The sequence below is a fragment of the Conger conger genome, chromosome 15 (assembly GCF_963514075.1).
Source record: "Conger conger chromosome 15, fConCon1.1, whole genome shotgun sequence".
NCBI lineage: Eukaryota > Metazoa > Chordata > Actinopteri > Anguilliformes > Congridae > Conger > Conger conger.
The window spans coordinates 14,415,744-14,442,471 of NC_083774.1; the positions used below are offsets into that span (position 1 = coordinate 14,415,744).

At 45.8% G+C, this 26,728-nt stretch overlaps 3 protein-coding genes across 5 annotated transcripts in view; 2 read left to right on the forward strand and 1 right to left on the reverse strand.

Annotated features, from left to right (window-relative positions):
* The first annotated feature begins 88 nt into the window (after positions 1–88).
* spty2d1 (SPT2 chromatin protein domain containing 1) lies at positions 89–7,195 on the forward strand. Its single transcript, XM_061222562.1, has 6 exons — positions 89–608; positions 2,256–2,370; positions 3,102–5,057; positions 5,781–5,940; positions 6,073–6,150; positions 6,534–7,195. The coding sequence occupies exons 1-6, from the start codon at positions 543–545 to the stop codon at positions 6,631–6,633; spliced, it is 2,475 nt and encodes an 824-aa protein (XP_061078546.1). The 5' UTR covers positions 89–542; the 3' UTR covers positions 6,634–7,195.
* A 1,525-nt stretch (positions 7,196–8,720) lies between these two features.
* Positions 8,721–17,954, forward strand: uevld (UEV and lactate/malate dehyrogenase domains). The gene is made up of 12 exons (XM_061222216.1): positions 8,721–8,892; positions 9,104–9,188; positions 9,629–9,694; positions 9,870–10,033; positions 10,554–10,695; positions 11,647–11,735; positions 11,929–12,034; positions 12,357–12,527; positions 13,779–13,952; positions 14,200–14,269; positions 14,744–14,867; positions 16,229–17,954. Exons 1-12 carry the CDS (start codon positions 8,851–8,853, stop codon positions 16,391–16,393), a joined length of 1,398 nt encoding a protein of 465 aa, XP_061078200.1. The 5' UTR covers positions 8,721–8,850; the 3' UTR covers positions 16,394–17,954.
* A 271-nt stretch (positions 17,955–18,225) lies between these two features.
* LOC133111681 (USP6 N-terminal-like protein) overlaps positions 18,226–26,728 on the reverse strand; it is a 38,863-nt gene continuing 30,360 nt past the window's right edge. For all 3 annotated transcript variants that reach the window (XM_061222214.1, XM_061222213.1, XM_061222215.1), the window contains 6 exons: positions 25,644–25,764; positions 25,469–25,563; positions 25,009–25,074; positions 23,000–23,099; positions 22,404–22,547; positions 18,226–21,495 (listed from right to left, as the gene is read on the reverse strand). In XM_061222214.1, coding sequence (XP_061078198.1) covers positions 20,444–21,495; positions 22,404–22,547; positions 23,000–23,099; positions 25,009–25,074; positions 25,469–25,563; positions 25,644–25,764 — 1,578 coding nt within the window. In that variant the 3' untranslated portion in view covers positions 18,226–20,443. The remainder of the gene's footprint in view (positions 21,496–22,403; positions 22,548–22,999; positions 23,100–25,008; positions 25,075–25,468; positions 25,564–25,643; positions 25,765–26,728) is intronic.

Sequence of the window (26,728 nt, forward strand, 5' to 3'; positions counted from 1 at the left end):
TGAAATATTTTTAAATCAACATGTTAGTTTGCGACGAGCGGACCCAAATTTGTGGAGCGGAACTGACGTAAAGAAACCGGATGACGTTGTGACACTATAGACGCTAGCCTTCTTTTTGCGAAGACTAGATCTAACAGTAGCGAGCTTGGAAATTAATTTTCCTGTTTCCTTAAAATATAGCTAACCTTTTAGCACATTGTATTTAAAAGGAGTAACTTAGTTGGATAACAGTTCCAATTCGTGGTTGGAGCTGATGTTAACTCCACAAACGTGTTTGTTTGTTCTTTTGGCTTATTTTCGTAGCTTGGAAACTAGCTTTCCAACTGGCTAAATAATCAGCTAACTTAGCTGGCTAGGTAGCCTGCTGTAAAGAATAAAGTTAGCATACTAGGAAGCTAACTAACTACAATCAACGCCCTGTGTATACGAATCGCAGGTAGACGGTTGCAAGAGAAGCCCAATTCCTGGGCTCGAAACGGCAGGAATACGAAGAGGTTTGTTGGCGTGTGCGGGGGGTTCGCCTCTGCCCGAAAAAGACCAACATGGACTTCGAAAATGTCCTCTCAATTGCTTCACAAAACCAGGGCCTTAGCACTGTAAGCGTAAAGGTAAGTTGTCGATGTGTCGTACTTCGCTTGGTGAGCTGTCTGTCTACTAAACCTGCCAGCGGCTGCTAGCTGACTACACTGCTATACAGCCGAGCAGTAAATCTATTTTCACCAAGTTAACGTGAGCCACATACTTGTGGCAATTCATAAAATTCACTGATAGCCAAGCTGATTAATGATCAGTCTTTGGCGAGTGGAACTAGGTAACGGTAAGCTAACTTATTTGTGAAATCGTGAAGCACGCCATCTCTGGTGAACTCAATTTCTGTCGTTTTTCTTGTATGTCGGCTATCAATCTTGTGATTCTTCGTTTTAAAACATTGAGGCGATATACAGTTAAATGACGTCAGCTTCATCTTAAGTTGACTATAGCCAACATTGTAACAAGAATCTTGTTCCACCTTAGAAGATATTTTGTAGCAAAAAAGAATAACGTTTAGCTTGGCAGTTCCAACTGTATTGCATCAACCCGTATCCTTGCTTTATAAACATGTGCACATTTGTTTTGTCACAGCTGGACATTGCGAGAAACCACACCTATCAATTACCTGACGTTTGCAAAATCTTAATTACACATTTACAGGGAGGACCAGACGTGTATTTCAAACTGCTTGAATGTATGAACTGGAGTGGCAGTGTGTTTGTACAGACAGGCCAAATAAAGGAAAGGGATGTTTAATGTGGGCAAACGCACGCATTCGCCCAGTAGTTCCAAAAGCATTCTCCTCATTTTGGTCCACGGGACCAACTGGGTGAAAATAAGTTATGGTTAGACGTGTTCGTGGCAATACACACTCGACACTGGCAAAGACTCAAAACCTAATGACGTTTTAATAATCCATGCACACCATTCCTCAAGTCTGTAATATCTGTCAGTGTTTTTACAATTTACAAAAAAAACAAATGCAATTGCAATTACTCCACCAGTCTTCATGCATGCACAATAACAGCGTTTATATGTTTATAAAGTGGTGGAGGCACAAGATTTTGAGTCTTACTAGGCTTCTGTTGACTTTTCCCACACTACTCTTATCCCTTACTACTTTCACCCTTTCATGAGCCACAGTGAGGTAGAGAAGCCATTTTACAACAGAGACCTAAACAATACACCACTGGATGAGGGGGGAAAAAAGCTATATAACAGGCATCAACCATAGTTTAAAAACAATTCAGTAATAAAATAAATTCCAAATTATATTAAGCTGTCTAAGCAAAGTGTGTTCTGGAGATTGTTCCAGGCACAGCTTCAGAATAGCAAAATTAAATTTTGTATTAAAAATGATAGCCTACTGTAAAATACAATATTCAGTCTTATAAATGGTTTGGCTGGTAATAGTAGTCTTATGAGAACTTTTTTAAGCCTCTGTAAATAGCATGCATTTCAACATTAACCTGTGGCTGCCATGACAACTGTAGTTCATGTGTAAGAGCAGAATGTAGTCCATTGACTGTTTCCATGGAAACCGCAAATGCCAAAATTTCTCTTAGAACCTGTGCCACAAAAATATATGTAACTTGTAAAGTGCATGCATTTTGATGTCTTTATGTTCCCAAAAATGGGAAATGTCAGTGAATGTTTTATGTGCAATTTATTTTGTGAGATGCATTTTGTGATGCAGAATGTGATTTCATTTATATTTTTAACAGAAGCGCTACAGCCTTCAGGCTGGCCCACCGAAGAAGGATCCAAAATCAAAGGGTGTCAACTCGGCTGCTATTCAGGCCTTCTTAAAAAAGAAAGATATTGAAGAGAGAAAGAAAGGTAAGTTTACAGTAATATACATTACAATATAGGATATATTACATAGTATATGAAAGTATATAATATACAGTGGGCTCCAGAATTATTGGCACCCTTAAAAAAATGCACAAAGTGCTGTAAACTAAAGAATATTTATTCTCCAACATGATTCAATGGAATCAACCAAAGTCATTTTTCAAATAAGACATTTATTTCTCCACAATAAGTGGACCCCCTGGTAATACTAGCCCCCTAGCAAATGTTACAGTATTTTCTTATCATTTGTGATAAGGTTAGATGGGATTTAAGTCTGGAGACTGAGATGGCCATTGCAGAACAGGGTTGTTGTTTTTACTTAACCATTTCTGTGTGGATTTGGATGTATGCTTGGGAGTTATTCTCCTACTGGACAACCTACCTACGACCATGACTTCGTTCCCTAGCGATTTTCTGCCAAGATTTCCTAGTACTTTGTTGAATTCATTGCGTATAGTATATACATTTCCCACATGTTTGACCATGAAATATAGATCATTATCCATGTTGTTTCTTGTATGCAGCCCTTTTCCCCCAATTTGTATTAAGGGTGCCAATAATTCTGGAGCCGACTGTACATTACACTGGAATCTAAGGTGATATGTCATATAATATGTTTCAATATAGTAGCATCTAATAAAGCTGAGGAGCGGTTTATATTATATTACTGTCATTTGTTACCATGTGTATTTCATGCAAGTCATTGATTATTGCAGAGCTGGTACAGAGGAAGCAAAAAGATGAGCTTTTGGCCAAAAGGGTGGAGCTAAAGTCTGATAGAAAGGCCCGGGCGATGGCGTCCCGGACCAAGGACAACTTCAGGGGCTACAATGGCATCCCAGTGGTCGACCAGCCCAAAAAGAGAGGGGCAAAGGCAGAGTCCTCAGAAAACCCCACGGGAAAGGCAGACTTCGATGAAGATGACGAGGACAACTACAACTACGAGTACTCCCAGAGTGAATCGGACCCGGAGCCCGAGCCAGAGCCAGAGAGAGCGCCCAGCAGGCCCGCCTCAAAGCCCTCAAAGAAGCCCCCTGCCGCAGCCAAGCCCGCCGCGCCGCCCATAAACTTTGCGGAGCTCCTGAAGCTGGCGCAGAAGAAGCAGTTTGAGCCGGTGGAGCTGAAGACCACCAAGAAGAGCGAGGAGAGGCTGCGTACGGCGGAGGAGCTGAGGGAGCTCGAGCTGGAGCGCAGGGCCAAACGGCAGGACTGGGGCGGTGACGCCAGGAAGGAGCCTGGAGGAGACGCCAGGGGGAAACGCGGAGGAGACGCCAGGCAGGAACGCGGAGGAGACGCCAGGCAGGAACGCGGAGGAGACGCCAGGCAGGAACGCGGAGGAGACGTCAGGCAGGAACGCAGAGGAGATGTCAGGCAGGAACGGGGGGGAGACGTCAGGCAGGAACGGGGGGGAGACAGCAGGCAGGAGCGTGGAGGAGATGCCAGGCAGGAACGGGGGGGAGACGTCAGGCAGGAACGGGGGGGAGACAGCAGGCAGGAGCGTGGAGGAGATGCCAGGCAGGAGCGTGGAGGAGATGCCAGGCAGGAGCGTGGAGGAGATGTCAGGCAGGAACGGGGGGGAGACGGCAGGCAGGAACGGGGGGGAGACGGCAGGCAGGAGCGTGGAGGAGATGCCAGGGGGCAACGGGGGGGAGATTCCAGGCAGGAGCGGGGAGGAGGGGACAGCAGGAGGGAGAAGGGAGGAGGAGACTCCAGGCAGGAGAGGGGAGGAGGAGATGACAGGCAGGACAGGAGGCCACAGGTTAACCCCAGCTCCTCCAAGAGGAGCGCACCCACTCCAACGGCAGATAAGGAGCCTCGGAATGGGAAACCGCACAAGGGCTCCTGGGAGAAGCCCCCTTTGAGTGGGACCAGTAAGAAACCAAAGCTCCAGGCCCCCTGGGAGACAGAGAGAGAGAGGGAGAGGGAACGGCCGAATGGCTCCTTCAAGCCACCCTGCCCAGCCAGGCCCAAACCCGTCTCCTGCAGCTCCAGTCCGTCAGGTGCCTTCAGCAGCAAAGCGCCCATGAAAGCCAGCACTCTGGCGACCGCTAAAACGCCCGCGGCCAGACCTCCGGCGAGCCAGAGACCGGCCAGCAGCACCAGCAGTGACCTTAGCCACAGGAAGGGCAACCCTCCCTCGCTACCTCTCGGGAAATCAGCCAATTCAGGAACCCGCCCCGTCGCCGGCCCTCGCGGTTCCACCCCCATCAGACCTCCCGGCACGGCTCAGGCCAGGCCCAGCTCCGGCTCAGGGAGACCCGGGGGCTTCGCCCCTCCGCAGCCCGGGAAGGGGGAAGCAGTGCGGCCGGGAAGAGGGCCCCCGGCCAGGCCGGGCGGTGTCGGGCAGCCCCGACCGGCGCCCTCCGGTCCTCCGAGACCCGGCGGCCATCCCCAGCCCCGACCGGCGCCCTCCGGCCATCCCCAGCCCCGGCCCGGCGGGAGCTCCCAAAGCGGGGTCCGGCCCGTGGCCCAAGGACCCGGGAGGCCAGGGAACGGCAGCATGCAGGGACGGCCCGTCAGCAGCCTGAGCTCTGGGCCTGGGAGACCCAAGTGCACGGTTGTGTCCGAAACCATTTCTTCCAAGAACTTTATGCCAAAACCTGGAATGGGACCCAGGATTCCTCCAGGACCAAGGATTCCTCCAGGACACAGACCCATGATGAGACCACCAGGTGAGGGCGCATCTTTCTCAGCTTTCTTATATTACAAAGTCTATATTGAAAGGAAGTGGCTATGTTTTAAAATGAATAATTTAGAAATGTGACATTTTTAGTCAAAAGGTGCATATACATTGCGGTGTGTAAGTATTTAACAGTGACACAATTTTTGTTTTGGCTCTATACTCCAGTACATTGGATGCATGTTTGCAGCATTAGTTAATTCACAGGAAAGCTAACTAAAGGTCTAGAGTTGATTATAGGTGTGGAATTTGCATTTGACGTGGCCAGAGAATTCAAGCTACATAGTTTGTTAGGAAGCAAAAATGCACTGGTGGACCAAGGAATACCAAAGTACATATGAGCATGCAATGGTATGAAAAAGTTTTATAAAAAAGGGAAGTAGGATAAATGTTGTTCAGTGGTTTAGAGAGCAAATGTTGTTCAGTGGTATGGAGGGCGGTTTCCTGTGTTGTTCAACCACAGCCATCACAGGCAGCAAACAAAAGCCGTGCAGTAAGAGGCCACGTCCGCTGCACTCCCACTGCCTGGGATTAGTGAGTCAGCGGTATCCGCTCTCTGCTGTCAGTCACCTAGGCTCGGGCCCACTGAAAGGCTGCGCAGTGCCTTTTTACAGACCGTTTTCGAGATGAGTAAAGACAAGGCTCATTTTTAAAAGGGCTGGGGTTTAGACCGGAATGTTCCGTTAACGCGAAAGGGCCACCTCTCCGTCCGCAGGCCCGCCTCTCCCGCCGATAACCTCCAGCTACAAGCGCAAGTACGAGGAGATGGAGGACGAGTACGACTCGGAAATGGACGACTTCATCGACGACGAGGGGGAAGACCAAAGCGAAATCTCCAAGCACATCAGGGAAATTTTCGGCTACGACCGGAACAAGTAAGCTACTGCTAAAAGCCAATTCTTAAATGCGCGTGCCTGTGCATGTGTCCGCCAGTGGTTAGTGACCAATACGTCCTTTATCAGACTAGTGAATGAAATGCACAGAGCTAACGACCAGTGTTGTTGCAGATACAAAGAGGAAAGTGACTATGCACTGAGTTTTATGGAGAGCACCTGGAGAGACCAGCAGAAAGAGGAGGCCAGGAGGTGAGTGATTCACAGGCGATTCATACGAGTGATTCATACGACATTTTGCATCATCTGGCCTGTCCTATGGGTTCCTCACGTACACAATCTACAGTGTAACAAATCACTGGAAGAATAGCACAATGTAAGTTAGCACCCTAGCTACACTGGGGATTAACGGTTGTCCAATTTACTCCATATTCATTGCCTGACGAGTAAGGCTCTGCCAAAGTTTGCCAAGAAACATTATTTTCCCCTATGTGTTGGATTTTCACATGGCCTTTCACATTGTTTTTGTAATCTAGATACTGAGAACTGCTGAACTAGCTGCAAGTGTGTTTTTATGTTCCTCCCCAGCTGTGGCATTAGGGTGAATTTTACTGATGGTTTTTCTCTTGTACTAGCCTGAAGCTGGCTGTGCTGGAGGACCTGGAAGAGGAGAGGCGGGAGGAGGAGGAGCTCAAACTGCAAATGCAAAATGCCAAGAGGAAAAAAACCAGATAATGTTAGTCTGTTCGGTCACCACAGAACTTTGTCCTTCACGCCAAGAACAGAGGGACATGGTTTAGGAGCCTGAGTCGCTGTAACAGCGACTGACTCCTTCCATTTTCCTCCCGCTCTCCTTCGTGGTTGGTATGGAGGACTTTTGGAAAACAGGGAAAACCAATTAAAAGAAAGAGAGCAAGTGAAAGTGGAAGGATTGGAACAGTCGGTTGGAAAAGAGCAATGAGAAGGCAGGACTCCTCTGTTACATTATTTATTTCCCCAGGATAAGCAGGTTTGCACTACCTTTGTAATCATGGAGCTGCACCCTATCAATGGAAGAATAATATTTAAAAAATCATGTTCCTAAAAGGTTTTTTTTTTTCTGTCAATAGAAATCTTAGATTATATTTACTTTTTAGTTGCTCCCCCATTCAGTTGAACATCAGCTGAATGTTTTGCAGTCAGAACGTGGATATACGGCCTTTGTGGTTTCATTTTACTAATGCTACTAATTTAATTACAGGAGAATACATGCCATTTGTAACATATATTTTTCCCTTGTTTAAAAGATTTGACAGATCTCATTGTTTTCTGGTTTTTATTTGGGGTGTGTGTGTGTGTGTGTGTGTGTGTGTGTGTGTGTGTGTGTGTGTGTGTGTGTGTGTGTGTGTGATTAGCCTCTAGATTAGAATGACTGCCTTATTTAAAAAGTCTAAAACAAAATTGGTTGGTGGTGCTACCCTCTGCTATCAATCAGTCTGGACCAATCAAGATGTGGTAGTTCAGCAGGTCTCTGGTAGCCTATGACTCATTAAACCTCATTCTGCATCACTACGAAATGTTAACATATAAGGTTGTAATTGTGGGGTGGGCAGTTTCAGTTTTAGACTACCTGCTGGAGTTGTGAATTGACTGTTCCGGAAATGTTTTTACAGAGCAACATAAATGGTCGGCATTTATATAGCGCCTTTATCCAAAGCGCTGTACAATTGATGCTTCTCACTCACCCATTCATACACACACACACACCGACACACCGACAGCGATTGGCTGCCATGCAAGGCACCGACCAGCTCATCGGGAGCGTTTGGGGGTTAGGTGTCTTGCCCAGGGACACTTCGACACAGCCCAGGCAGGGGACTGCCAGACGACTGCTCTTACTGCCTGAGCCATGTCACCCCAACATAGTGACTAGAGGGGAAAATATTACAAACCACTTCACACCAAGAGAAAGGCAAACAATTCCCTCTAATTTCATGATAGATGGCTAATAATATATTCCTGTGCACCATATTTACTGTAAAATCTTAGAAAATAGATGTCTACACTGAGCAAGGAAATTTGCAATCAGCATTTTTTCATTTTCCTCAATGTGAGACGTGTGCCGTTTAATTTCCTTATTAAAAGGGAAGACTGGTAACTTGATCAAAACATTTACAACAACCCTTAGTTTACCTCAGGTATACCAGATGGTATGGTACTCAATGGAGTTCAGGCAAATGGTTTGTGGTGATTCTTTCCTTCTTACCAGTCTTCTATGTCCAAAAAGAAGATATAAATAAATCCTGAATTAATTCAAAATTACCGTGCTCTTTTTTTAAGGCAAGCTCTGGGATTTTTCTATCATACAACACACATATTGCTTAGTACTATATTGAACCACGCCAAAACTTCCTGTAAGTTTATGGTTTCATAAATTACATACCATTACCATTTCCAGGTTTGCGGTTAAAATGTAAATTTGTTGACATCTATCCTTACAGCCGTACAACAACTCAACTGCCATAATAGTGCCAAGCCTCGTGCCAAATATTAAAAAGCGGGTTGTCAGATTTTCCTTCATCATCAGTGAAACGTATATTTTGTTAACCGAAATACTATAGGTAAGTTGATGTTTAACTGTTTAACCATTAAGACAAAAAAAACCGTTAAATAAATTAATAAAAACATGTAGCTATTATTGCATAAAACCTGTCGATCATTTTACGCGCTCACCTTGGCACAGCCTGTAACTTCCGAAGTGCTTTGGGAGAATTAGGCAACCCCAGTGACCATGGAAAAGTTCCTTTCGGCTTGCCGTAGCGAATAGAAGTGCTGAACTTCAGGTTCGCGGAAGTTTTTATTCTGTTGCCAAGTTGTGTGGACAGCAGGTCGATGTTGTTTCCACTGTACAAAGTCAGAAGCTTTGATTATTAACTTCACATACACGCACTGTCAATCAGTAGATGTTAAGACATGGATCTTTCCTCGGAATCTATAAAGAGGATACTCGGAAAGGTTTGTAGATAATTTGGGAAACTAACGTGAGTTAGCAATCTGTCTCATTCAGAAGCGCTAACTGAGCGGAGCCACATCCAGAATTGGGTATATACTGGCTAAACCAGCTTTACCACATTGCGGACCAGTTACTAGCATACAAGCTATGGAGCAGACACACCGAAATGTATAGGCCTATGTTGTAACAAACTCCTGTTTTTTTTATTTTTAGTATAAGTTTCGAGATGTGGCGATCGAAGAACTTCAGAAAGTACACCGGATACACCCTGGGTTGGTACCACAGGCCAGCACGTACAGTAAGTTGGTCAGCTAGCTAAGTTAGCTAACTACAATGCATAATGATGGACCAGTACGAGGAAACCAGAGAAACATATGTAGGTAATGTTAAATTACAGTATTCGTAGGTGATAAAAACATAGACAACCAAAAACAACCAAACTCTGTTTTTGAATTGCCTATAGGATATACGAATGAATATTTACTGAAACAAGAAAAATGAATTGGCAAGCATTTCTAAAGTGTAGAATATTTTTTTTTCTTCAGTATTCAAGCTTAATATCCACCATTCAGTCTCTCAATTATCTACTTTCGTGAAGACTCCATATGATTAAGGTCCTTCCTTGTGTCATAAATCAAGACGGTGTCGTTTTCAATGGGGGATAAATAATAATACCCAGCGATGAAATTCTTCTTTAGGCTTTCTAAAAATGCTGTCTCTTATTGTCTGTACATACAGCTTTCAGTGACAGCACCCAGAAGGACCTCCTCAAACTGGTGGGGAACATTCCAGTCCAATATCAAGGTGAGTTTGATACTAGCCCACACTTTTTCATGTATTTACACAAGTTATGTCATGAGAAAGACTGACACACCAAGGTTGTCAGTCTGTAGCCTGACCTTAAACCTCCGCTACTGGTCACTGTCACATGGAAATGGTTGTTGTCGCGAAACCTTTGAACACGTCTCTGGCATCACAGGCCGCTCGTACAACCTGCCCATCCTCCTGTGGCTCCTGGACTCCTTCCCTTTCACACCTCCCATCTGCCTGCTCCGGCCCACCCCCAACATGGTGATCCGGGAGGGGAAGCACGTGGACGCTCGGGGGAAGATCCACCTGCCTGCCCTGCACAACTGGGACCATGTGAGCACCTGCGGTGGGACACAGTGGTTAGACTCGCCACCAAACTCTCACATCACCTGAGCCCGTTTATTTTAAAGGGACGATGTCCAGTTGTTGAAAGATGCATGTAATTTAATTTAAGTGCCAGATTTAGTCAGGGTTCATTTTCGTCTGTAGTCGAATGGATTACATATTCACACACAAAAAAAGAGAGACTATGGTTTGCAATGCTAGGATTTGAAATTTAAGTATTAAAAATATTGGTGTATTAAAATACTGTCGTGGGGCAAAAACATAATAATAATAATAATTAGTCTACATATTACCAGACGGTTGTAGGCTTGAATCCCAGGCGTGGCCCCTGTTTCAGTATAGTTAACTCTATACTATTTGTTTATATAAATGAATGATATCTGGCACCCTGGTCAATGACGTGTCAATATGTAATGCAGTATTACGATTTGAGCAATAGTAACTTAAATTATTGTTGTTGAAAGGCCTGAGTTATTGAAACCTTGTTTTGTGTGGAACTGCTTTGCAGCCCAAATCCACTGTAAGTGGCCTCTTGGCTGAAATGATTGCCAAATTTGAAGAAGATCCTCCACTCAGCTCTAAGACTTCAGAGGACAGCAAGGACCCAACAGAGCTGCTCGACTTTGTGTCAAAACTAAAGATTGGTGAAAGTGAGTCCAGGGACTATTTCATTTGACTTGTTTTGGGCACCGGTTAAAAGTATCCAATCAGAAATGTCTGTTCATGTACTTATTACATTCAGGACATATTACATTTGCTAATGGCTGCTTTTCAATATGACTGTCCATACGTATTGAGCCATGCATGGCAGAGGGGGAATGAGATCTGTAAATATAACACTGGAATTATAGACTCAAAATTTAATCACCTGTTGTACAAGATACAGTACTGGGTTGTGAATTAATTAGGCTACATATAAACAACAATAGACTCATTTGAATGTGGGATTTTTCTTTTGAAGTGTGTGAGGCCAATATACAATCCTGTTTTGTTAAATTTGTCCCAGATCAATATGTTGGCAGGATGGAGGAGGTGCATGTGTTCCAATTGATCAAGGCTGAAATATTTCTGCTTATTTTTTGACTTATTGTGGGGCTCTTTTAGGCTGCCGCTTGAGTAGACAATTCTTTGTAATTGAAAGTAAAACTGTGGCCCAGTGCAGTTCCACTTGCCTGGAGAGTTCCTGAGTGGCCCCTGACCTTTTTAAAAACCTACATGGCAACTCCTAATGACTAACTTGTGGCTAACAATGGACTTCTGTAATATTAACTGCGCTGCGTCGCTAGTGTGTGTGTGTGTGTGCGCATTTAATGGAGTTTCCAGGTTGACTCTTTAGTGGATGAAGCCATTTGTGTTTGGCAGCGAAAAAGCCTAATCTAAGCTTCCACACATTTTGGTTCGGTACTCGTGATCAAATGTTTAGATATTAATACAAACTTAAAAGAGCACTGTCAGCTCATTTCACGAAAAAATACTTCCTGGAAAGTGTTCTGTCACCAGCTAAAGATAAGAAGTGCTGTTACAAGGCAGGCCAGTGCTTTCTGTTGATATTGTGGCAGAAGAATCTCAGGACGTAAGTGTCCATTACCCTTTCTTTATAGGTGCCAAGCCTGATCGACCAATCAACAAAGTCACTGTAATAGGAGGTGGAGACCTAGGAATGGCTACTGTGATGAGCCTTTTGGCCAAGGTAATAACTGGACATTTAAACAAAAATCTGTAATTGTTTTCAATTAACTTGACTGTAAGGTGGATCCACTTGTGGCCATGTATATCCTTGAATATCAAAGATCAAAACATTAAAGACCCTGTCTATTTCTGAGCAATACCATATACTATAGTATCCTACTTGTATAATACCATATGATCTATTGACATCTAAGGGGAGCGTGGACAAGCTGGTCTTCATTGACCTTCCTGACAGCTCAACTAAAGGAGGGACCATGGATTTAGAGATTTTCCATCTGCCCAAAGTGAAAGTTTCCAAAGGTACGCTCTACTCTCAACACTCTACACTCTACTATCTGCTAACACCTCCCCTGTCATTACTCTGTGCTCACACTAGGGGGAGCAGCCTTCCAGCACAGTACTGTTGGCTACTCTAGTATCAGTGTGTAACAGCGTAGTCTTTGTTTGTGCTTGGCTGGGTTATGTACTATACCAATGACTCTTTAATTTGAATTTCTATTACTGATGCAAATTGTGCTATATATCTTTATAAGGATGTGAATGGAGAGTGAAATGAACAATATAACGCCATAGAATAGGGCAGAACGTCTGTGACACTGACTGTGCTCTTCTCTGGGGATAGATTTGTCCACCACGGCTGGGTCGAAGGTGGTGGTGGTGACGGCGAATGCCTGGAGCGAAGAGCAGTCTTACGTGGGCGTGGTCCAGACCAACGTGGATCTGTACAGAGGGTTCATTCCCACTGTGGCCCGACTCAGCCCTCAAGCATTGCTGCTCATTGCTTCTCAGCCAGGTCTGGACCCCAACACCCCCTGCAGACCTGTACATTTTCTCTACAGTCTGTTACACACAGTCCCTGCAGACTGGTACACTGTCTCTACAGTCCGTTACACATATACTGTACCTGCAGAATGGTGTGCACTGTGACACACACGCGCGCACACACACACACACACACACACACATACACACACACACTCTCTCTGCCCTCCGACTGGTACACTCACCACACACATATTGTCTGTGCAGACTGATACACTGTCACACACACACACCCTGTCCCCTCACACAGTTACACACACACAGTCTCCGCAGACTTCAGTACACACAGACTGTCCCTACAAACTGGTACACTCTCACTAGAGTCTCTTACATATACACCTGTATTCCTCAAGGGTCGAACTGCTGGTTTTCCACCCTCCATTTATCTGGGAGTTAGGTGTGTAGACAGTCTGGCCAAACAGTAGCACTAATTGTTCAGTTAATTACCTAGGAGAAAGGAAAACCAGGGCTGGACATGGATTTGAGGGCCAGATTTGACTATCCTTGACATACACTGTCTCTGCAGAGTGATAACACTCTCTACAACCTGTTACACAGACACTATCCCCACAAACTGGTACACACGCTACAGCCAGTTGCATACACTGTCCCCACAAACTGGTACACTCGCTAGTCTGTTACACAGACACTGTCCCCACAAACTGGTACACTCACTAGTCTGTTACACACACACACACACACACACACACACACACACACACACACACACACAGTCCCTACAAACTGGTACACTCACTACTTGTTACACAGACACTGTCCCCACAAACTGGTATACTCGCTAGTCTGTTATACACACACACACACACACACACACACACACACACTGTCCCCACAAACTGGTACACTCACTAGTCTTTTACCCAGACACTGTTCCCACAAACTGGTATACTCGCTAGTCTGTTACACACACACACACACACATACTGTCCCCACAAACTGGTACACTCGCTACTTGTTACACGACACTGTCCCCACAAACTGGTACATTCGCTAGTCTATTACACACACACACACATACTGTCCCGACAAACTGGTACACTCACTACTTGTTACACAGACACTGTCCCCACAAACTGGTATACTCGCTCGTCTGTTACACATTGTCCCCACAAACTGGTATGCTCGCCAGTCTGTCATACATACACACACACAATGCCACTACAGTCTCCAGTGTCCTGACCCTGCAATTCCCCCCGCACAGTGGACATCATGACCCACGTGGCGTGGAGACAGAGCGGACTGATGCCATCCCGTGTGATCGGCGCCGGGTGCAACCTGGACTCTGAGCGCCTTAATTACATAATCAATGTCGCCCTCACAGCCCAGAGCACTGGCAAGCAGGGCTGGGTCATTGGGGAGCTCTCGGACAACAAGGGTACGCCCCTTCTGCCTCACCCAATCACACCTAATACTGCTTTTTAAAACTGTACTGTTATAGTAATATTAGCAATGGACTTTTCACTTGACGGAGCCAGTTGTTGGTTTGGTTCGCTAATTTGCACAGTAGAATAAGCCTTTTCTATGATACTGCTGTGACTTTATGTCACTCTGAACTAAAGTGCCTGCCACTCTGCCGTTATGTGCATAAGGAAATATAATGTAATTATGTGGCTCTGTTCTAGTTGCCATCATGACTAATACGGGCCCGGAGATGATGCGAGTGTCCAACTCCGCCAAACCCTTGGCTGACAGGTAAGCACAGTGCCCTCTACCCCTCTGTGACTGGCTCTGGTCTGTGTTTAATGGTGTTACACAAAATCTTACATATCTTAACATCTTCTTTTGACTACCAGTGTGAGGTAAATTGAGGAGTGAGACTTTTTAACCAGACGGCTGTTGGTCTGTATCTGGTGGTTATGCAACTTTTGCTCTCCTGACTAGGGCTTTTGCAACTATCCCCACAGTCTGGATCGAACAAGTAGGAATTAATTCAAGGTGAATTCTGCACTGATATCTCAAAATATTTTTTGCCAGGGAGATATGTCAATATGTTGAAATGCTTGCCAGGTCTAGTAATAGAGACACACCCTCAGGGTGTCCAAGTCTGAGCTTGACACAGTGCTGGATATTCTCTAGTCTGTAAGTAAATTAGGGGTTTAAATGGGCTGAATGTCTGGTCCTCACCGTTATGCGTTCTCATCTGCGGTCGCCTCTGGTTGCTGGCAGAGCCTTTGAGATGCTGAAGGGGAAGGGGCAGCGGTCCTGGTCGGTGGGGCTGTCCATCGCTGACATCACCAACAGCATCCTGCTGGACCAGAGGAAGATCCACTCTGTCTCCACACTGGCACAGGCAAGCCTACCTCACACACCCAACACTATAACCACTGCACAGGCAGGCCTACCTCACACCCAACACTATAACCACTGCACAGGCAAGCCTACCTCACACACCCAACACTATAACCACTGCACAGGCAGGCCTACCTCACACACCCAACACTATAACCACTGCACAGACAAGCCTACCTCACACACCCAACACTATAACCACTGCACAGGCAGGCCTACCTCACACACCCAACACTATAACCACTGCACAGGCAAGCCTACTTCACACGCAACACTATAACCACTGCACAGGCAAGCCTACCTCACACACCCAACACTATAACCACTGCACAGGCAAGCCTACCTCACACACCCAACACTATAACCACTGCACAGGCAAGCCTACCTCACACACCCAACACTATAACCACTGCACAGGCAAGCCTACTGCACACCCAGCACTATAACCACTGCACAGGCAAGCCTACTGCACACCCAGCACTATAACCACTGCACAGGCAGGCCTACCTCACACACCCAATCAGGGACAAATATGTCATTGTTTTGCCTAGTGCAATTAAGCCAACGAAGGAGGACAAGAAGGTGGTGTTCATAATTTTGGAGAGTATGCCATCGGTTCCAATACACCAGACAAGCTCGAGAATAGTATTTGTAAAGTAAAGTTGAGAATAGGCGGCACGGATGGTGCAGTGGGTAGCACTGCCGCCTCACAGCAAGGAGGTCCTGGGTTCGAATCCCCGTCGGCCGGGGCCTCTCTGTGCGGAGTTTGCATGTTCTCCCCGTGTCTGCGTGGGTTTCCTCCGGGTACTCCGGTTTCCTCCCACAGTCCAAAGACATGCAGGTTAGGCTGATTGGAGAGTCTAAATTGCCCGTAGGTGTGAGTGTGTGAGTGAATGGTGCGTGTGCCCTGCGATGGACTGGCGACCTGTCCAGGGTGTATTCCTGCCTTTTGCCCAATGTATGCTGGGATAGGCTCCAGCCCCCCTGCGACCCTGATCAGGATAAGCGGGTTCAGATAATGGATGGATGGATGGATGGAAGTTGAGAATAGTATTTGAATCCAAAACGATTCCTTCTTTGACCCAGGTCTGTAGCAAATGCTATAACCTTTGCAGAGGCAAGCCTATATTAAAAGACAAGTCTACATCAAACCCAACACTAAAGGCTACACAGACAAGTCTGTTACACACCCAATTCTGTTACACACGCAACACTATAACCAATGCACAAGTCTACCTCACACTCTGAACACAGTCCTGGACACACAGTCTCACAGCACAAGTTTGCCTCCATGTTTGCTCTGTCCTTATGGTGTGTGTATATGTATGTGCGTGTGTGTGTATGTGTGTTTTTGTTTCACAGGGCTGGGGGGGCATCGGTGTGGAGGTGTTCCTCAGTCTGCCCTGTGCCCTGGGGGCCACGGGTTCAGCGCGGCTGGCCAGCGTGTCTCTGGGTACGGAGGAGGACTCTAAACTGCGGGAGAGCGTCACGTCCCTCACCAGCTTCCTGTCGCAGCTCCGCGTGTAACCAGGATCCCAGCCTGCCCTCATCCCGCACACAATATCCCAACCTGCCTTAACACACTCTCCAGCTCATAGAGGGATCACCCAGCAGCAGCTGATCCCATTCTCCGTTCCAGTGCATCTGTAGCAAGCGTTCGCAAGCCTGGCCTCAGAGAGCCACAGGGTGCAGTGGATTCTCTCCTTACACACCACTTAATTGAGGATTTAAAGCAGTTTGTTAAAGTTAACTCGCCTCACCTGACTTCTTGGATTTCATTTAGTTGCACGGTCGTTATTGGACACGGTTAAGGAATCAGCTGCCGATGGGTGATCTAATTGAACTTTGCAAGCTTCACAAATCATGAGAAAAGAGGTTCGGGACCCTTACCAAATAAAAGGTGATCTCTGCAGACACTATCCAATGGGATTACTACAGAAGGGGCTGATGTGAACAGCCTGTTCCAGTGACCGTCAACCAGTGTATATAGAAATGGAGCCTTCTGGCTTTGACGCTTTCCTTGCTGACATTAACATTGATTGTCTGCAACACATATTTAAAACAGAATGCTACGTTCTATGAGCAGATTATACTTACGGAATGTGTTTGGTGGCAGAGCATCGAAAAATCACATTCAGAAGGGGTGTTTGCAGTTTAAATGTTACTTTGTCCAACTGAAAAAAAATCCTTTTCCAATGTCAGGTATTGCAAAAAGGAAAATTATTTTTCAAGTGGATGAAAACTGAGTAATTAGTACGGATGTCTCGTACAACCATTTCCTATCAAATGGACATTTTAAAAATGAGCACACTAAAATATATGCAATTGAAATGTTGGATGCTTCTTGGTACTGTTCAGAACAAATGCCTGTTTACACATTTAGCCAAACTATGCAGTTGTACAACAGGGAAATGTCTAACACCAACACTAACTAACCAACACTTCTCACTGAGGTACAGATGTTGTGCAGACTGGGCTAGAATGCCAATTCTCCATATTAGTCCAGACGGCAATCCTCCAAACGATTGGTTGTGTGCTTTACTGTGATGATCAGGGTACACCATTTGCTTTATTGAACATATTGCAATATTTATATATGTATTCTATATGTAAGCTTTACTGCACTGCTGATAAGGGTTTGAGCCAGTTCCATTCACATTCAAGAGGGAATGAATGAAAATTAATTTACTTTGTTGAAAAATGTTAATCACATAATCTCTTATGGGGAGTTGAATTGTCAATGAATTGTAATGGGATGGACACAAACTCTAAATTGGCACAATGTGCAAACCTTGAAGTTGCAAGTCCCTAAAAGGATTTGCTTAATGCTTGAAAATTCATTTGAAGTGTGGCGTAGTGATGCAAGGGGGTGGAATATGTTTTGTTTATTTCTGCACTGCTGTTTTACTCTTTCTGCACACCGGAAGAAACTTTTTAATTTTGCTGAAGATAATAATTTGATCAATGCACACTAATGCACCATGTATTCTTGTAATTTTGGGCTGTATATCTTTATTTAATGGAATCTAATTCATGTTATTTATTTTGTGGAAAGAAATAAATGATTAAACCTCACCTGTGAACAGGAGGGGAGAGCTCTTTTAATTCACTTTACCTTGCAAAGTCATCCCATGGCTGTGCCCGCCAATTCACCACTGAAGAAAATAAGATGAATACATGCAAGTTAGAAAAGTGTTTTTGCCTTCCTGCAAATACGATTAACCATCTCAAAGGACATCATTTACAGCTCGCGAATCCCAATAAAACCAAAAAAGCTGTAGGTTAGAGTCCTTTCAACCTCTTAAACAATGTACATCAATGTACGGCAGCTATGTCTGGAAATAAAGAGGAAACTCGGGTTCGTTTCTTTTTTTTTCGCTTGTAATACAAACAATGTGCAAAAATGACAAAAGACAAAAATGAAATACATACTGTGTATAACTTATTCAAGCAGTAATTTACATTTGAAAGCTGTGAAAAAATGCTCCATTTGCTCTCCATACTCTGTGCAATTCCTTACAGAACCAGGCTATTCTTTATTTAAACCCGTCATAAAATATAAGGCGCTTTCCTGAGCACTGTAGCTACTGACAAGTAATTACTCAAAGCTAGTGTGGGGGGGGAAACTTATGACTTAAGACACACATAGGTTTGCCTGAAAACAAAACTTTGGCAAGAACAGCACACTTTGTTACCAAAGGAAGCATATTTAAAAAAAAAAAAAAAACTTTTTTCAAAACAAGTGGGAAACACAATCTCTCCACCGGGTGGAGCTATTGACGTGGGCACGAAGGGAAGGCATTGCTTGCGGCTGTTAACACAACCAGTATTTGGCCGTTTTTCTGTTAATAAAGGCAATTAAACTCACTTGGTGGAGTTAACGACATATATGGTTTAAAATAAATGCCTGATTTCAGGGTGGAGGTTAACAGCTTGTTTTTTTATATACAGTTCACTTCAAACTTTACACAATATCTACATTATTGCATTTTCTATCCAAGCAAAACATTGCACGAAAACCACAGAGCTGTGGCTTTTCGCAAGAGAAACAAATTACCAAAAATAAAGCTGTGAAAACGGTCCTGCCTTTTGGAAATGGCAGTTGATTTTCGTTTGAGATCTTTGGGTATTCCCTCCTAGTTTTGGTCATCCCGAGCACCGCTGCTCAGCGAAGAGTAAGCACAGGGCTAACTCAAATCACCATTATATTTACAATTCATTTTCACCAAGGCCAGAAGGATAAACATGCAGTAAACACTGGCTATTTTTAACACCGCAAAGAGTCGGGTTACAGTGAAACGGAGCTACTTGGAAGACGGTTTATTCAGTTGGTAAACGCTGTGACAAACATTACTCCACTCAGAGAGCAACCTTCAGCTTCTCTGTGAAAAGGGCATCATTCGCCAATGTTCTCGCAGAGCAAGATTACTGTAGCAACAGCAGAATGCTCAGGCAATGAGAATTCATTGATAACGAAAGAAATCCAGCTAGCATGTTAGAAAGACCGATTTATCTCTCCGTTTATAACAAATGATGACATATTTGAAAAAATATTTAAGGGCAGCAGGATTTTGATACATTTTCAAGATTAAAATATTTTCCAGGTTTTTCAGAGGGAGCAGAGGGAAACCTGCATTAGTATAGAGACGGAGAAAGCGATATTCATTACAGACAAGGTGCAAGGAGAGGTTGTTGATGAGAGCACTGCATTGAATGACCTGAGCCCGCTGACTTTAAACAATGACGTAGACCCCAGTTATTGATGCCGTCTCCTATGGAACCCTTTAAAAGTTAGCACAGCCTCCAGACCCTACTGTTTCATCACTACTGCTGGTAATACAAAGAGTATTCTGTGTGCAGTGACTGAACGCTGGTGTATAGGTGAACCTTTAGGTGAACCTTTAGGCTGTGTCTGGCTGTCCAATCAGCTGTGCGACAAAGTATGACTGTCAGCGACATAATAAAGTTCTACAGGTGTGTGTCACTGAGAAAAGGAGCTACACTTTTTTCTGTTGAAAATGCGTCATTTTCGTCATAACGGTCGTACAATGTTTATAAATCAGGCTTGAGATGTCAAAAGTAAAAAAATTAAAAAAATTAAAAAATAAACGTTTTCAAAGGGCTAAGAAACGTTTTACCCCAGAAACGGGGACGGATACAGCAAATGAAAAAGTAAGCACCACAATGCAATGGGCCCACGGGCTGAGTGTGACCTCATACCCATATTCCCGTTGGTTTTACTGCACGATGTGGTGAAACGTCTCCTCAGCCCCTTTTGTCAAAACAAACCTCAGACCGCAGCCCTTTCTACTGCTGATCAGTGTCACAATGGAAAGACTTCAACAGGATTTTTATCAAAGCTAAATATTATTCAACTATCTTCAGCAGATCAGTATTTGTAAAACCACCAAAACCATAATATCGGGGTGAAAAATACAATATAAAGGTTAAGAACTCTGTACACATCTGTCAAAGCAGTTACTTCTGTCATATCATGTATCATTGTTTATAACACAACTTATTTTCTAAAAAGGGTGGTCTGCCAGTGGGTCAGTCAGAAATTGGGCAGGCCATACGCTAAAATGTCACAGACTTGGGGAGCGGTTGGTTGGAGGGGTGTGTCCGGTAAAAATCAGGATCGGAGTGGACGGCGGGGACCGCCCTCGTGGGTTTGGGGGTGGAGGTGGGCTTCGGCGGCATTAGTGCCCGTTTGGGTGATGCCTGGTGGGTCCCGCCCCCAATCTCGGTCTCCGCCCGAGGGTGAAGGTCGGCGGCCGTCTCCCCGGGGGGTTTGTGGGGCTGCGGGGGGGACTGAAAGGGGGGGAGCTTGTCAGAGAAACGCGGCGGGGGCTGAGGTACTTCTTGCGGAGGCTCCTGCGGGAGCTGGCGGCGCGGGGGGGGAGGGGGCGTGGGCTTTGGTTTAAGGCAGCTTGAGGGTGGTGCCGCGGCGGGGTTGTTTGCATTAGCGGATGGTTCCAGAATGGCGGGGACCAGGCAGCGGTTCTCCTCGCCCTGGGACAGGTTGTCATACTGGGAGATGTCGGAGGGCCTCCGGTCGGCTGTCGGGGACGGGGCCGACAGGGTCGGGGGGAGGCCCCGGTGGGGGGTCGAGGGGTCGAGGTTGGAGTCACAAGGTTTGGGCGGACGCTGGCTGAAAGGCGTGTCGCCCCCTGGTGGTGTCAGAGTGTAGTCCTCCGCACTGACCGGTGGAGGGGGGGCCAGCTCGGGCAGGTCCAGTTCAGTTGAAGTCGGCTCTCCCATGTCGTCAGGTTCCGGGGGCTCGTACGGAGGGGGCCACTCCTCACCGTCCTCCAGGGGCGCTGCCGCGATGACCTGATTTAGCCCCGCCCCTTCTGGGGGAGGCACCATCTCTGGGGGAGGCACCATCTCCTCAGACCTAGGGGGCAGGGACTGGTGCTGGGGCTTCTCCTGGGTGTGCACCAGCAAGGGGTCGGGGGAAGGCAGGGCTGGAGGAGGGGTCTGGAAGCCCGGCAGTTCGGCCGGAGAGGGGCTCTTGTCGGGGGCGATGGCCTCACTCTTTCCGTTAGCGGCCTGCGGGGGCTTCAGCGGCAGCAGCAACACCGGCCTCTCCTGGCCCAGCGCCTGCTTCGGGAACTCCTCCGGCTTGGCTGTGGGAGCAGTGGGAGGTGGTCAAACGAGCAAGCAGCCGAAACAGCCTCAGTACACACAAATAGAGTCTCAGTATAAACAAACAGAGCCTCAGTACAGACAAATAGAGTCTCAGTATAAACAAACAGCATCTGTACACACAAACAGAGTCTTAGTACATACAAACAGAGCCTCAGTACACACAAACAAGCAAACAGAGCCCCTGCACACACAAACAGAGCTTCAGTACAAACAAACAGAGCTTCTGTACAAACAAGCAGAGCCCCAGTACAAACAAACATATCCTCAGTATAAACAAACAGCCTCAGTACAAACAAACAGAGCCTCAGTACAAACAAACAGAGCCTCTGTACAAACAAACAGAGCCTCTGTACAAACAAACAGATCCTCCGTACAAACAAACAAACAAACCAACAGAGCCTCAGTACAAACAAACAGAGCCTCGGTACAAACAAACAGAGCCTCGGTACAAACAAACAGAGCCTCAGTACAAACAAATAGAGCCTCAGTATAAACAAACAGATCCTCAGTACAAACAAACAGAGCCTCGGTACAAACAAACAGAGCCTCGGTACAAACAAATAGAGCCTCGGTACAAACAAACAGAGCCTCAGTACACACAAACAGATCCTCAGTACAAACAAACATATCCTCAGTATAAACAAACAGACCCTCAGTACAAACAAACAGAGCCTCAGTACAAACAAACAGAGCCTCGGTACAAACAAATAGTGCCTCAGTACAAACAAACATAGCCTCAGTACAAACAAACAGAGTCTCGGTACAAACAAACAGCCAAGGCAGCAATATTTCTGTTAGCACAACCTTTTTAAACTTTCAGTGTGACTCTAGGAAATAAGCAATGGACAAGTGCCCTCAGGCGTGTGGTAAGCACTTTTAAACGCACCTGGCTCAATCTTCATCTTGCGCAGCTCGGAGACGCACACCTGCAGCTGCTCCACCACCATGTCGTCACTCAGGAAGAAGGATCTGGAGATGGTCTCCTGCAGGAACTCTCTGAGATCCTCCAGACACATCTTCAGGAGGTGCTCTGGGGGTGCGGGGGGGTTAGGGACAGGCGTTTTGGATTTGTACTGCACTTTTCCTGAATGATTTCAGTAAAGATGTAGCTGATGGCTGCTCCGCATAAGCATGGGCTCATAAGCATTATCACCAGTGTAATGCAATGAAACAGGCCCCTTATAGTAAATGCCTAATGGATGACTTCATTTTATTAAGTTCAGTATGCAGCCAATCACTATTTATTCAAACTGACTTACCTCCGATTATGTGTGTATTTTGGATATGCGCACAAGGTCACAAATTAAAGCGATTTTAATGACTCCAGTGATAAGAAAGCTCTGGATAGATGTATGCAGTCACTGCAGGACTGAGAACATGCAATTATTACCAGTCAATTTTGTTCCATAAAGCACAGAGAATGGCTGGGTTTAGGGAAGCTTGTTAAGGTCATGTACAGTGATGATACGTAATGAGTCTTACTCCTGTGCAGTTTCAGCGTTGTGTACGCCATGGCAGTCAAAATCTTCTCTCCTTCCAGTATGTAAATATCCCACAAGCGCAGGGTCAGGGTGAATGGTGTCTGGTTCAATAAGAACGAAAAGGAAATTAATTAAAAAATAAAACCAAGCACTGGCTCAGTTTCTACTGAATGCTTTTCTGTCTGAGACAAGTACAAATCCCCAGAAATTCCACAACAGTATCTGTACAGGCTGTTATTATCAAATACAAACAAATGTGTGCTTTAAGCACACACAGACACACACACACACACACACACACACACACAAAAACATGGAAACCTTTCTATGATTCATACTCTCAACATAATTATTTACATTACTTACACTGTTATTTAAGGATACCACTTCCTACGATTTATTTGCCTTCTGTCCTGAAAGCTGAAGGTCAATCTCGCTCTGGGTTCAAACTGGGCTATGTGCTGCACAGCTCTGATTAAACTGTTCTGCTGCTGTCCTAGCCCACAGATACCACCCGGGAACTGCATCCAGATCCAAAGATCCGGCCCAGGATTACATCTGGCAGGGGTCTCACAGAGCCAACGGCCGTGCAGCTCCTGTCCCACTGAAGCCGAAGGATTGACGAGAGCTCAGGACCATTAACCGCTAAAAAACAGCTCTGAACCCCAGAGCACCTCGTTCCTGCGGTGCGGCCTGGGGCCCACAGGCAGAGAAGGGGTCCGCACGTGAAGAAACGCTGTTCCCCAGCCCGCAGGGACACGCTAACGGCGTCCTGCCAACCTGCACAGTGAGCTGCTCTGCACACATTAAAAGGTGCCTGCCGTTTGTTCTTCCCTTAATTTAACTCAGGGAAGGTTTGGTTGGACTTCTCAGGTGGCTGCTGGTGTGCTTTGCAAGGGCCATTTCATTTATGCTGTCTTCATGTGGCCAACTAAATGCTTTTCCTGGGGTTTGTAGAAAGACGACTCTTTGTGCTTTTGCATTATGTGACACGACAGTCACTCGGCTTATACAGAGCATCATACAAAGTGGAGAACAACATTAGTCTCCGGAATAAAAGTGTGACATGACCAGGAAAGTACAGCAGGCCAATTTATAGTCTACACATGTAAACAGCAGAAATTGTTTTTTATTTTTGCATACAAAAGTAAATACCACTACACAGCCACACCTATAATGTTATTATATTATGATATTATGCCAAAAGGAAATCCAATAGAAGAAAAAGGTGAGTTGGGGGGGTGGTGGTAAGGAGAGCCAGGCTAAAGTCTGAAGGGGTCGGTCATTAGCAGTCATGGCTGCACAGAGGACATTTTTTGTGCTTATCACTGCTCTGGAAGGGAAGCAGCCACCATGACATCACCCAGCTGTGAGCACAGTACCACAGCACCACATCAAACTTCCAGTGTCCAGAGAGATCCCTACTCACTACACTCAGTTATCGCTTCATTAGGTAGACCTGTACACCAGCTTGTTAATGCAAATATGTAATCAGCCAATCATGTGGCAGCAACTAACTGCATAAAAGCATGCAGGTGTGGTCAAGAGGTTCAGCTGTTGTTCAGATCAAATGTCAAAATGGGGAAGAAACATGATCTAAGTGACCTTAACTGTGGAATGATTGTTGGTGCCAGACAGAATGGTTTAAGCATCACAGCATTTGCAAATAGTGTGAAAAACCAAAAAACATCCAGTGAGCAGCAGAAACGCGTTAGGACAGAGTAGTCGAAGCTAACAGGAAGGAGACAGTAACACAAATACCCAACAGTGCAGAAGAGCACACGATGCGTCAAACCTCGAAGTAGACTATAGCAGCAGAAGACTTACTAAGTCTAAAAAATAAATCTAATACATACCTAATAAAGTGCTCAGTGAGTGTATGTACACACGTACACACACACACACACACACACACTGCATGCAACATACAGACACACACACTGCTTGCAACAGTTAGTACACACGCACACAGACACACATACACGCATGGTAAATTGTCAGGTTTCTTACCCTGTCAATGAAACACTGCAGGAACCATTTGGTGGTGTAAATCCCAGTAAACATCTGCTCCTTTTCCTGAATTTAGAGAGACATGCGATGTGAGAGGCGAGTGAGAGGCCCTCAGTCACATACAGGCAGCTTCAGGTGAAACACATCAGAAGGCCTCAAAAGGGCACAGGGGAAAAATGAACAACTAATTAACATGTCTATTCAGTCGCAGCTTGAATTCATTTTCAGTTCACTCTAAAATGCGCCGAGTTCCCAAACGTTTTCACTTAAATTTACCACACACCACACACACTCGAGGTCCCTTTCAACAGAGAATGTATAAATACGTATTGCGCAAGCACACACACTTCTAAAGAACTTCACGCGCTGCTTGTATTTATAGACGCACGCTCGCTTTCCCTTGGCTGTATTTTGGTCACAGAAGCACCCAAACGGCCTCGGTCTGACGGCCCACTCTCACCAGGTGCTTCTTCAGCTTGGGCAGGAGTTTGGAGAGGATCTTGTCATGGTGGGCCTGAAAGCGGTGAAGTTTGGGGAAGCCGGGGATGAAGAACCCTGCGGAACAACAGGAGGTTTCAGCACTCCCGGTCCTAACTCTAACCCGTTGAGCTGAGCTGCGTCGTGATTTGGCTCACCGTGCATGGCGTGCTTCTGATTGGTCAGCAGTTGCGACAGGGCCCAGAAGGCGTCCTCCTCGTTCATGTACATCAGCAGGATGGCGGCGATCTGGCTCATACCCTGGCAGTAACTCACTTCCTGCGGAGAGAGGGGGTCAGGGGTCGCCTGCGGTCACAAACTACTCTCTCAAAAGTCCAGCTTAGTGGGGGGAGGGTGTGTATGAAAGCTAACAAATTAAATTAAAGAAACGTTTAAATAGTTAACGGCTTGTCCAGAAGAGTGGAGGTTTAAATGTTAAGCTGGCACGGATTTAGACCGAAAACACACCTGATCTAATAACGGACAGCCTGACAGATGCATGACTGACCAGCTCCATGTGACTGCATCAACGATGTCGACCGTTTTTACCTCCACTGTGCTCAACCCGCACTGGAGCAGTCCTACGACTGCATTCAGCAAAATGCGTCTAAACGTTACTTCAATAAATAACGCACAGCCCACTCCCTGAAATGCTTACATGACAGGCTCTCTCCTGAGGTGGATGAGAGGGGGGTCTGACAGGGTAGTGCTCTGAGCTTGTGAGACGCATTTGGCTTCAGCCGTTTCCCTTATCTGCGGCCACGCACGAGGTCATGTTTTTCCTCTATCTCTGTTTATACAGCCGATAACAGTCAGGTTAGCTACCAGAGCTGGCTGAAATACTTCAACTCTTTCGATTAAAGTAAAATTCCTGCAGATCCACGAGAATGTTACTAACCCGTACACATACTTGCATGAAAAAAAAGCCCTTGATCTGAATGTTGAGATCAAATAGGAAATGGATGTTTATTTTTAATGTTGTCAGCAATCCGCAGGAACGTTACAGCTGCATTGTGGGTAAAGTATATGTATCTGACTCAGGTCTGTGGAGGACTTTGCTCATCGGTGTCTGGTGGAGACTCTTCTCCTTGGCTCAGTGGCGGTGGCAGTAGTTCAGCTGTACCATGCTGAGAGAGGTGACTCTGCTGTGTGCTCTCTCCCATAAAGGGACTCACACTGGCGACATGCTGGACTTCTAAACCTCGCAAATGTATGAAGCGGGTGTCTTGTGCAATATGGCGAT